This window comes from Globicephala melas, chromosome 1 (assembly GCF_963455315.2).
Source record: "Globicephala melas chromosome 1, mGloMel1.2, whole genome shotgun sequence".
In the NCBI taxonomy this organism is placed as follows: Eukaryota; Metazoa; Chordata; class Mammalia; order Artiodactyla; family Delphinidae; genus Globicephala; species Globicephala melas.
This window is the reverse complement of record NC_083314.1, coordinates 161,354,256-161,367,150: the sequence shown is the minus strand read 5'-3', so window position 1 is coordinate 161,367,150 and position 12,895 is coordinate 161,354,256. Positions and strand designations below refer to the sequence as shown.

General features: G+C 43.9%; 1 protein-coding gene across 6 annotated transcripts in view; it reads right to left on the bottom strand.

Moving 5' to 3' along the window:
* CSMD2 (CUB and Sushi multiple domains 2) overlaps positions 1-12,895 on the bottom strand; it is a 671,005-nt gene that overhangs the window by 202,244 nt on the left and 455,866 nt on the right. For all 6 annotated transcript variants that reach the window (XM_060308114.1, XM_030870139.2, XM_060308126.1 and 3 more), the window contains 2 exons: positions 3,454-3,610; positions 1,456-1,647 (listed from right to left, as the gene is read on the bottom strand). In XM_060308114.1, coding sequence (XP_060164097.1) covers positions 1,456-1,647; positions 3,454-3,610 — 349 coding nt within the window. The remainder of the gene's footprint in view (positions 1-1,455; positions 1,648-3,453; positions 3,611-12,895) is intronic.

Sequence of the window (12,895 nt, the reverse complement as noted above, 5' to 3'; positions counted from 1 at the left end):
GCTGCTTTTCCCTGTATCCCCAGTGCCTGGCAGAGGGCCTGGCACATGAAGAAACAAGGGGACAAAAACAGGGAAGCAGGGAGGAAGGGATGGGGCGTGCCTGTGGATGAGGTCTACTTGAGCAGACGGAGGAAGATTCTAGAGGCCACTGTCCTGATCTATCCACAGCCAGGTTTGAAATCCTCACCGTTAGACCCTCTGTTGGGTAGCAATGTCGAAGGTCCTGTTAACATGCAGTCGCCTGGGGTAAAAGAACATCGCTCTTACCTCCCCGCCTGTGGGTGATGTCTACCCATCCTTTCAAGTCTCAATTGAAATATCACCTCCTAGGCACAACTTTCTCGAATTCCCTCAACGCTTTGGTACTTACTCTTTTTACAGTGCTTATCTTGTATTACAATGACCTGTTTATGTGTCTCTTCTCCTTGCCGGGGTATGGACTCCTCAAGGGCAGGAAGAATGCTTTATTCTTTCCTTTTTATTTCTCCGCCTCTGTACATACCCAAACGTGCACCTGCGAGGACTCTGGCAGGTGGCGCTTAGTAGGCACTTAAACGTTCTCCCGGTGGATGGTTTGTCCTTATAAGATTAACCAGAGCTGCACAGCCATGCTGAGGTTGTGAGCCATGGGGCAGGAGATGGAGAGAGGGAAAGGTGTGGTGTTTGGGGCTGGGGATACAGGACAAAGCAGCGTGGTGCAATCCTGGTCAGCAGGGAGGGTCACACGCACAGTGAGGCGGGGGGTGAGAGGTGGAAAGGCCACACAGACAGACGGACGGGTGTTGCCTATTTCCCACCTCTGCCTTGAACCAGGCTTCTCTTGTCCTGTGACACAGGATGAAGCTTCCAGAGAGCCTGTGCTGACATGCTGGAAGCACCACAGGCTTAAGAAGGTGCTAGTTCATTATCTTATTCTTTCTTAAGTGTGAGATAGATGCTAGCTCATGATCTGACTCTTTCTCAAGAACAAGACAGATGTTAGTTCATGACCTGACTCTTTCAACATTCCGGAAAAGGAAGCATGAGCCCCATTTTGCCTATGGGGAAACTGAGGCCAGAGTGAGCTGGAGACTCATCTGAGACTTGGCGTTGAAGGAACCCCTGGAACCAGGCAAAAAGTCCACCTCTTCCTTCAAACTGACCCTCCCACCTCTCCGCCAGGAGAGGATTACGATTCTGAGGGCATGACCTGGCTCTGGTCCCGCTTGCTAAATGTATGACAGCGGCAAGCCACCGCCTGGCCTTGCTGTCGTGCGGGTGTAATAAGGTGTGAGAGTGAGGACATGCGGAAGGGTGGGCAGGGCCAGCCATGACTCCGGTGAACAGGACGGTTCAGACGGCCCCAAGGCCCTGGAGTGTGAGGGCCAACGGGAGACCCTTAATGAGACCAGAGCTGGGTACTCGGGGTTAGGGGACACCCGAGGGGGGTCACCTGAAGAGCAAGAGGCCTCCTACCGACACAAGTGGGGAGCGGCCGGTCCCAGGTCCTGCGCTCCCCGCTCAGACACAGCAGCGCCTCACTGCCCCGCAGGCTGTACCCAGGGTCACAGCCGAAGGACACAGAGCTCCCTGCGAAATGGCCTCCATCGCGAACCTTGTAGCCAAACTGGGGGGTTCCTGGGTCTTCACATTTGATGAGTTCGAAACCTGGGGATGAGAGAAGAGATAAGGGTGATCAAGAGGTGTCATGGCACACACCACACCCCGCCCTCCCCACCCCCCAGCAAGAGCACGCATCCTTAAGGAAGCCCCCCAGCACAGGCCCCTGGGTCCTGATGGAGACGCCCCTCGGGGTGTCACATGGCTGTGCTCAGGTAAGGGTCTGTTACGGAGTGTTCGTTCTCCCTGTTGCTATATGTAAATGACTTCACTTATTTCTCCCAGGACAGCTTTTAATAGTTTTCAGGTATAGAGTCCGGATTTCCTATTTTTGTTTTTGGTTTGACCCCATAGCATTTTGGTAGCGGGAGCTGCTCTTCCCATCTTGTTAACTGAGACAGTCTGATGGGAGAGTGTACTATGGAAAAGTCACTCTAAATGTATGTTTCAAAGCTCAATTTTGTCCTGCTTAAATACACTCTATTGAACGAGCCTGGAGAAGGAGACCTCTGTGAGCTTACACAGAGCTCCTAGGGCACGGTGGCCACCTGTGTTAGCTCTCACTTGTTATTCACAGGTCTTACCGGGAGGGGTAACTGTGCATTGCACAGCTGAGAATATTGACTCGGGAAGGTCACACAAATTGTTCCAAAGTCACACAATCTCAGATGACAGAAACGGCATTTGAATATGACTCTGTTCAATCCTCCTCCACTGATGGGCCTGCTGTAACAGCACAGACCCTACACACCCAGGCAAGAGGAATCTTGAGTGCACTCATCGGTTTTCTTATTTTAACAGCTTTATTGAGACATAACTTACATACTAAACGCTCCCCCAACTGAAGTATATCATTCAGTGTCTTTTAGTTTATCCACAGAGTTGTGCAACTAACATTGCAATCGACTTTAGGACATTTTCATCACCTCAAAGAGAAGGTGATTTCCCCTCAACTCCCTCATCCCCAGGCAACTAACACATTTCCTTCTGTCTCTATGGAACTGCCTCTTCTGGACAGTTCATATAAACGGTTCATGCAATACACGTGTCTACATGTACTGTGACAGGCTTCTTTCACTTCTCATCATGTGGCCAAGGGTCACCCACATTGCAGCATGGATCAGAACTGGATCCTTTTCTATGGCCAAATAATAGCCCATTGTATGGAGGGACACGTCCCATTTTACTTATCCATTTATCAGCTGATGGATATTCACTGGCTTTTAAAATAGGCTACAAAAGCACATATCTTTGTAGCCACTGGGCAAGTAGAAGCTCAAATAGATGAATAAAATAGCTGTGAAGCCGAAGTATGGAGATGTCATCCCAAGTACTCTGCGGCTGTGTACACACCTCGGTGCTTTCTGTTTTTGAAATCTCAGGAGTAAAGGAGAAAGTTAAAATCAGGAAAAAAGGGAAAGAATCAAGCCTCGACTCTTTAGGGAGTAGTAAAAAAGAGCATAATTATACATTAGTGCTTGCATTTTTTACATCTGACTGTAGCTGAACATTAGTTTATAAATGTCACCATGAGGAAAGGCTATCTTTGGTTGCTTTAATTCAAAGGCTCAGCGCTTATTGTTTTTAGTGAGTAAATGGTGATTAGTGAGTCAAAGGTGTGCTGTGACTCTCAGCTAAGTTACTCACAGGTGTAACCATGGAGCTGTACGCCAAGTGGCAGCTTATCCAAATCATGGGCACAATGCCTTAGGGGAAACAGTCAGCTAAACACACATCAGTTAGAGAAAATCAAACCCACTAACTGAGGGGTGATGTCCCAGAGCCCAGCCTCTCTGTGTGTGGAACCGGGGAAAGCCCGATTTCACTGTCCACTCAGATGAGAAAAAGACTTACTGGAAAACTGCAGCTCAAAGCCCTTGCTGGTGTTCTCAGCATCAGAAATGAAATCAAGCCACAGACTGCTGGACGTGCTGTTCAATGTCACCCCCAGCATCTCAGAGCGGCTGAACACCCCCAGCAAACGGGCGGAGTTGTTGTTGCCATCGTAGACCTGGACACGGGAGAGACCCCAACCCCACATCAGCATGGCCTTATCTTGAACAAGGGTTTCCCACCCAACAGCCCACATTCCCAGAGTTTAGCACTGATAACAACTGTTAGAGGGACAGTCAGTCATCAGATGCAAGGAGGACAGCAGAGTGGAGTTGCCACCGGGTGAGTTACCAGCCCCGCTAGCCTACTTGGTACCAGTTCTGTGCCCAGCCCATCTCGGTGTGAATCATACCCCTAGGAACTGGTTGCTGTTCCAACCTTTCCAGAGGAGATCTGGTCTTAGTTCCCCCACCCCCAGATGGTACCAGCTTACTCTTCAGCAGCTTGGGGAGACCAGGGTGGGGCTGCCTGAGTGCCCAAACCATCTGTTTCTGCAGACAGGCAGGCTGCAAGCATTTGACTTTTCTGCATTGCTAAACACTCCATCCTGCCCTTCCAGGAGATGAGACAATCGTCCTCCTCCCTAATCCCACCCCACTGTGGCAGTGGCCTCAGTCTCACACTCTGCTGGACATGACCCCTAGGATCCAGCAGGATGGAGTTAAAATGTCCAGCGTGTCAGGTGTCATGGTATCTTCCCCTTCCCCAAGCTCGGTCTCTGCCCCTTCCCTCCTAAAATGAGGGCTCCAACGAGGGCTGGAGCAAGCCAGGGGTGGAATCGTGCAGGCATCTGGCTTCCCTGACTCCCATCTGTCCCCTGAACTGCTGAGCACCAGCAAAGACAAGAATCATCAGAATAATGAACTGGCTCCCCAGGTTCCGAGGTTGCTGCTCCTTTCCAGATAACTGTGCAAATAACAACAGAATTTGTGATTGAGTGAAGGACGCCCTGTTGCTTTGGTAAACATCAACGATGGGATCTATGGGTGGGCGATGAATATTTGTGCGTGGCACAGGATGTGGTACCAGCTGCCAGCAAATTGGAACAATATTTCCATTCTTTCTACTATTCATGAAGCAAAGCTTTCTAAAAGAAGCCACCCTTCAAGCTAACAGTGCTGTATATCAGAGATTTGTTTAGGCCCCTGGGAGCTTCAAAAATCTGTTTCCAGATCCTATGTGCAATTGTTTTATATCGCTGATAGACTGGGAGAATTCCAGAGTGCCAGCAGACATAGACATGACACCAGTTCAAAGAGTTCAGCCCACTGCTGCATCCAGATTGTTATAAAAAGAGTTTTATCCATTAAAACATATACTTTGGGGGGCTTCCCTGGTGGCGCAGTGGTTGGGAGTCCGCCTGCCGATGCAGGGGACGCGGGTTCGTGCCCCGGTCCGGGAGGATCCCACACGCCGTGGAGCGGCTGGGCCCGTGAGCCATGGCCGCTGAGCCTGTGCGTCTGGAGCCTGTGCTCCGCAACGGGAGAGGCCACAACAGTGAGAGGCCCGCGTACCGCAAAAAACAAAAAAAACATATATTTTCTAATTAACTGATCAAGGCATTAATCATCAACACTTGCTAACATCACAATAAGAGAGACAACCAGACATCATGTGCTTGTTAATGGAAAACACACCTATACCTGTGGTGTCATTTTGCCAAAAAAACATCAAACCTGAATCCGATCAAGCCACTGGATCCAATTTCCAACTTATAGGAAATATGGAGGACAGAGGGACATATGAAATGAATACATTACAAATAAACAAGTTACAAATAAATTACAAGGGAGTAAAAAAGAAGAGATGGAGGTAAAACCTAAAGACTAAAAAAATACTTGAGGCAAATAATCCAATATGTACAAGTTATTTGGATCCTGATTCAAATAAACTGTAAATTTAAAAAATATTACATTTATGAGATAATTGGAAATTTGAACACTCACTGGATATATTATGGTATTAAGAAATTGTTGTTAATCAATAAAAGTATAATGGAAATAGGATTTTTTCCTTAATTTCAAAGAATAATTCATCTTAATTCATTAAGAATATTTTTGTTCTTAATATGTCATTATGATAAAATATTCATTGCAGGAAACTTATAACACAGAAAAGCATGAAGAAACTGAAGGCAACTTTCAGCACTCATAACGTTTTGGTGACTATCTTTCTAGGCTTCGTTCTATGCATATCTTTCCTTATATAGTTTTTAAATTTTTTTTTTATAAAAGCAAGATCAAACTATAGATACTATATGGTAACCTGCTCTTTCACTTAATATAATGTGTACATTTTTCAAATCATTAAATATTTTTTCCACAACAGCACCTAAACAGCTGTAGAAATTACCATCATAAAATTAACCCAACCCACAATATAATCATTCGCATATCACTGTCCAGAATATGGGGAATATGTGCCCTGGCACATAAGACGCACTCAACAAATGTACGATAAATAAATAAACCAATATTTTCTTTCAGTAATTTTGTTCGTAAGTCCACCTGGAATTTTGGCATATGGTATAAGATATATTTTCTTCCTGGTTGATTAGCCATTTTTAACAAAACCCTGTTTGTAAATATTCCACCCATCACCAACTTTAAATCCAACTTTATCACATATATAGTTATATAAATTTTTTTGTTCAACTTTCTATTCTACTGCAGTTATCTATTTGCCTATTCCTGTGCATGATCTAAACTGTTTTAATTATTGTAGCTTTGTAATATATTTAAATATTTGGTAGGACGAGTCCCCTCACATTTGTCTTCTTTTAATGTAAAAAATTGTCTTCCCATGTTTATTTTCTTAGATAAACTCAAGAAGAATTTTATCAAATTAAGAGAAACAACTACCCCCAATCCCTCCAAAAGACCCAAAACAACTTGTATAATTCTGACTGATTAATATTAAATGCCTGGATTGATAAGAGAGAAAACATATCTATATGATAGTAAATCTTCCTATCCATATACATGACATCTGGCTCCATTTTAATCAAGTTGTCTTTTATATCTCTCAGTAAAATTACTTATTCCTGGGCATTTTTATATTTTTTATTGATACTGGGAATTGGGCCCTTGTATACATTTATTTCCTAACAGAATATTGCTTGTCCGTAAGAAAATTGCTTTGATGGTCCAGTTCATCATTATATACAGGTGATGGATTTATCCCTGACAAATCCAAGAGAATCTATACACACCCATTACATCTAACCTTCTTTCTTTCTTTTTATCTATTATAGGTTTCCACTTTTTTCAGCTTTACTGAAGTGTAACAGATGAATAAAAATTCCATATATTTAAGGTGTACAAATCAAATTTATTTATTTATTTATTTATTTATGGTTGAGTTGGGTCTTCATTGCTGCGCATGGGCTTTCTGTAGTTGTGGCACGCAGGGCCTACTCTTCGTTGCGGTGTGCGGGCTTCTCACTGCGGTGGCCTCTCCTGTTGCGGAGCACAGTCTCCAGGCATGCAGGCTTCAGTAGTTGTGGCACACAGGCTCAGTAGTTGTGGCTCATGGGCTCTAGAGCGCAGGCTCAGTAGTTGAGGCGCACAGGCTTAGTTGCTCCGCGGCATGTGGGATCCTCCCGGACCAGGGATCGAACCTGTGTCCCCTGCATTGGCAGGCGGATTCTTAACCACTGCGCCACCAGGGAAGTCCCATACAACTTGATTTTTGATATGCACATACCACTACATCTAATAAGACAGTTCAGCAAGATGGCTGCCTTCAAAATGAATATGCTAAATGGATAGCTTTTAACACACAGTTTCAATGTAACATTCCTATGAACAATGCTACATGCATGTCTGCTTACACACAGGTGCTCAAGTTTCTCTAGGGCATATATCTAGAACTAAAACAGCGAAGAGAAGCAGGTTGCACATGGAAGGCACATCTTCAACTTTGTTAGATGTTGTCAGATTGCTCTCCAAAGAGTAATACCAATTTAATCTCTCACTAGCAACGTATGACAGCTTTCATTGCTTTATATCTTCACCAACACTTGATATTTTCAGGCACTCTAAAATTTTCCAATATGATGGGTGTGAAATGGTATCCCATTTGAATTTGTATGTCCCTGATTATCACTGAAGTGGAATATCTTTTTGTATGTTTATCAATTCTACTTTCCTATTCTGTGAATTGCCTATTCATAGCCTTTGCCCAGCCCTGAATATGAAACCTCCCTGCATTTATTTTAGTTTTATGTCCTTCAGTATAAAGTTTTATAATTTCCTCAGTAAAGATTATACACATTTTCATTAGGCTTATTCCTAGGTGTCTTATAGTTTTTGTTTCTATTATGAGACCTTCTCCCCACCTCTGAATACATGTTTGAATTGGTTGTAGAAACACCAGCAGCTTTGCTAAATTGTCTTATTGGTCTGATAGGTTATCAACTGGTTGTTTTATATTTTCCAAATAAGAGACAATTTGGATATTCTCTTCTAATTGTTATAGTTTCTTTGTTCTTTTCTTTGTATAATTGCAGTGGCTTGGATCTGAATACTATTGGTGGTAGCAGAACTGGTGTTGTTCCTGACTTTACTGGGAATCCTTAGGAAGTTTTGTCATTAAGTATAATGTTTGCTATACGTGTTGGCAGAAAATTTTTATTAGATTAAGAAAGTTCTGTCCATAGCTTTATGAGATATTTTTAAAAATCATGAATCAGTACTGAATTTCATCACACGATGTTTCGGGACACTTTGGCAGGATCATGTATTTTTCTCTCCTAATCTGTTTATAGGATGAAATTGCTGATATTGGACTGCTCTTGACCTACAAAAATGACAATTTCATATGGGTTGCCCAATAAAGACAATTAGGAGCTTTTGTAATGTTGACACATCCTTACGTTCCTGGAATCCATCCTATTGGTCATTTTTGTTTTAATGCACAGCTAGATTCAACATGATACTGTATTTAGGATTTTTTGTTGTTGTTGTTGTTGCGGTACGGGGGCCTCTCACTGCTGTGGCCTCTCCCATTGTGGAGCACAGGCTCCGGACACGCAGGCTCAGCGGCCATGGCTCATGGGCCCAGACGCTCCGCAGCATGTGGGATCTTCCCGGACCGGGGCACGAACCCGTGTCCCCTGCATTGGCAGGCGGACTCTCAACCACTGCACCACCAGGGAAGCCCTGTATTTAGGATTTTTAGATCTATGGTCATAAGTGAAACTGGCCTAATACTTTGTGCTGCCCTTATTCAGTTTGATATCAATATTTCTACTTGTCCTATTTAAATAAAGTGAGTGGGGAGATGGATACTAATTTTTCTCTTTTCTGACACAGTTTGATTATTGCAGGGATTAATTGTTTCTTGAAGTTTGTGAGTTTACCTGTAAAATAGGCTAGGTCTGGGGACTTTGAGAGAGAATACGGGAGAATTCCAATGTTTTAAATGGTTATTGGTTTATTCAGATTTGTATTTTTTCTTGATATTAGTACTTATTATCTATAAAAATTTCCATTTCATTTAAGCTTTCAGATTTTTTGTCTTATGCTTTTTCCTAAACATTTTCTTATTGTTTTCATAATCTCTACCTTATCTATGACGATGTTCCTTTTTCTTTCTTAAAATTACATATTTGTGGCTTCTTTATTCCTTGATCAGTCCCGTAAATTTTGTTTGTTTTACTATTTTTCAAAGAACCAGTTGGTTTTGTTGATAATTGCTATTTTTTAAAGTTATCTTTTTTCAGTCACTTTTGCTTTTATCTTTAAAAGTATTTCTTCCACTCTCTTTGGATTTATTCTGTTATATTATTCAAGCTACCTAAATCCTTATTTATTTTTAACCTAGGTGATACGTCAGAGACTAACAGAGGTATATTAAATCTTCCACAATGACTGTGACCTTATTAAAATTTTTTACATTTCTAGCAATTTTTATTTAATTTATTCATGCTATGTTATTTGGCACATAAAGTTTTACTGTGAATTGATTGTGCATTTTATTAATATAAGAGAATTCTCTTTTCCATTTCATTATGAGATGTGAGAGAAGTTCTCACATTTATCTTATAATAAAGTGATTTCATTTTTCTGTGGTTTACCATCTTCTGTTCATTGCGTCCATTCCATTTTTTAATTGGGTGATTATGTTTTTCATCTCTTCAGTCTTCCCTCATCTCAGATTGCTCTGTTTTCATTATTGCCTATTTTTGTGTCATAAATATAATATTCTCTCAAATCTTGTTAAGAATACAAATTAGACGTTTTTAAAGTGTTTTTTTTTCTTTGTTGCTTGCAGAGGGGCAATTAACTCTGACTCCTCAGACGGGTCCCCTTCTTCCGATCTACTGAATATTCACACATATCCAGTTCATTTTCCGGTTGGCACACCATGACAGATGGAAAATAAAAATGGATAATGGAAAGACCCAGTAGCTCCCCTAAGGGGGAGCAGAAGAGTTAAGCCAGAAGAGGCCATAGGAGGAGCTTCTCCTGCTCCTGGTACTAAAGCATGTGTGTGTGAGGGAGATTGCATATATGTGTATGTACGTGTGCATGTGTGTGTGTGTATGATTGTGGCAGCCTCTTCTCAAATGAGCTTGCCCACTCGTGTTAGGTGCCAGCCATGGCATTACTCTGCTTTATCCAGCTTGCCAACAACAGCCAAACAGAATCCAGAAAGTCATGCTGAGAGGGAACTGTGGCTCTGTGTGGTTTCTCAGACCTGTACGCTTCCAGAAGAGCTAGTTGGATTGAGATCCGGCCCCTGCCAACAGCCCCATGGTGTGTCCTTGGCTCCAGGCTCTGCTGCTCTGAGTTAGGTGGTCTTAGATGCATTCTTTCCTTGAGGTTTCTAGCACTTAATCCACTGGCAGGATTTCAATTCACTTATGTGAATTACACTTTGATTAGGCTCTTTCTCAAAATGGACCCCTTTTGGGGGGTATTCCATTTGGCAAATATTCCTTTAAGTTGTATGTGAAAGGCACCCTTGCCTAACTTCCCGTTTTCATGTCCCTTTAGTCATTTCCGTGGGAACCATAGAGGATGTAGTTATATACATGGGCTTCGTGTGCCGTCTTGAGCTGGGAGCTGTTGTCTTTCCACACTATTGCATTTAGAGGACCTTCTGTCTTGCAGATGACAGAGGTCGAAATTTTGGTGGAGGCCAAAACAGAAGAAATCAGGTAGTTCTAGGAGACAAGCTGGAGTATGTGTAGGGGTGAGGTCTAAGAAATTTTCAGTTATTAAATGTAAGGAAAAGATTGAGAGTCACAAATGCAAGAAAACAGTCATTTCATGGGTCAGAAATCCAAGAGTGTATGGAAGGTTTGGAGGGTTGGTCAGACGCAAGTGTGGAGGAAGTGGCGGGTCTCGCTGGGCAGGAAGGAGTCCAGGTATGCACTGGGGTTCTTGGGAGGGACAGGTATATCCTCAGGATTGGAAATACATCAGTGTTCTGGCAGATGGGCCAGTTACACCAGGGCAAGGGCAGGGTGCTCCTGGAGGTGACTCTGGGTGCCACCTTCTTTGTGTCCAGGTAGATCGGAGTGACAGGTGTAAAGAGCATTGCCACTGCAGCTGACAGTGGTTGCAGGGTGGAAACTATAACCGTGCATTTCTTTTCACTCCAAAATAATTCGTGTCCCAGGTTCTCCCTCGGGAGGGCAAGGGTCCTGAGGGGAAGAGCTAGAACAGGAAACTACGTGATCTCCCTGGATGCCTTGCCCTCCCTTCCCCAGACCCCCTACTATGGAAGCTCTGGTGGTTACAGGATCGTGTGGATGGCCTTTCGGCCAGCTCAGCACCACAGCCCAACCTTCTGAGGAGGACACTACAGAGGCCTAGAAAGGGAGGAAGAGGCTTTTCGGCAAGAAGGTGGAGCCCAGTGTTAGAAGGCTGGTAGCAGGGCCAGCCGGGCAGGCGGCTGCAGAGACCAAGTCTGAAGTCTGGGAAGATCCCTCAAAGAAACACAGGAGATCACCTCCCTCTCCCGACAGCCCTGCAGGTCACCTGAGGTCCTGAGCCCTGCCTGAGCCCTCCCTGACCTCTGACCTGGGGATGGTGCCCCAGGTCCCTCCCTTCTTACCCTGAGCGCCTCCAAAAGTCTCTCTTCTGTCTCAACCCTGAGGCAGAACCTTGATAGTGCAGTGGGGTATGCACACCTGCTGACTATGTCTTAGGTGCTACTCTGAGTCCAGACCACCCTAGAGAGGACGCTTGGGCACGAGCCACGCTCCACGTGGCCTCTAGCAACCAAGGCAGGAGGCCTTCTGCTGGTCCCATCAGGCCACACGCACAGAACTGCACACACTCCCCTCAAAACCCGAAAACTGTGTCTCCAAAATGTCTTTTTCTGCAGGGTTAACAGCATCCTTCCTCCAAGAAGGTCTCTGCATTGTCCAGCTTTCCTCAATTCCACCTGCAGCACTAGAGCACGGAAGTCCCTCTGGCCTTGTTGGCCCTGGGTGTGTCCTCTGAGGCTCTGTTGTTGATGATGAACAAATGGATGGAGAGAACTGAGGTCAAGGGAGACGCCTGAAGACATGGCCCTTGGAAAGTATAAAGTCCTGTCTATTGTTCACTTACAGGGAGATGCACACTGCATTTCTGTGTATGGGGAGCTTAGAGGTTGAAAAGTAGAGCTTAAGGAGCCAGATAGGAACCCACTCCCTCCTGGGCCACTTTGCCATATTCTGTTCTGTTTCAGGCCCAACTGGTCATCTCATGGTACTTCCTCTTGGGTTCAAGAGTAATTGGGTAAGAGTGAGAAATGCCTTCCAAACACACACACACACACACACACACACACACATATCCCAGAGGGTGGGTTAAGAGTATCATCTTTGCATAAAAAGCACAGTGTACTCATCATATCTACAGAGAGTTCTAATGGGTGGGGATTATTTAATGGTTTCTCTTTGGATTTTCTAGAGTGGTGACTTTTGGTTGTTTCTAATGTCTAGACTTCTCTGGCTACAGGGAATAAAACTATATTAGAATAAGATAAAAAAGTTTCTTGGCCTAGGATGAAAATGGACCTACTCAGTATGAGATTTTCCTTATAATCCTTTTAAATAAGGCAACTCTTTGATAAGTTCTCCAGAGTCAACTCTTTGATTACACACTCACGATGTGTTATTGGAGGTACAAATCACACACACAAAGAAACACAGTCATAGTGTGTTCAATGTCTTAATGAGTCCCTCTCTATAACCCTTTCTTTAGTCCAAGTCCTTTCACTTCTTTCTCTTATGTAGATCTTGAATCCACTTTCTTCAACCCCACTGCTACATGCAGGCCATCACCATGGTACACTGAAGCTACTGAAACAGCCCACCGGTCACTGAAACATAAACTCAAAACATACACAAATGCACACACACAGAACACGAGTATGTACAGACACAGATCACCCCAACCAA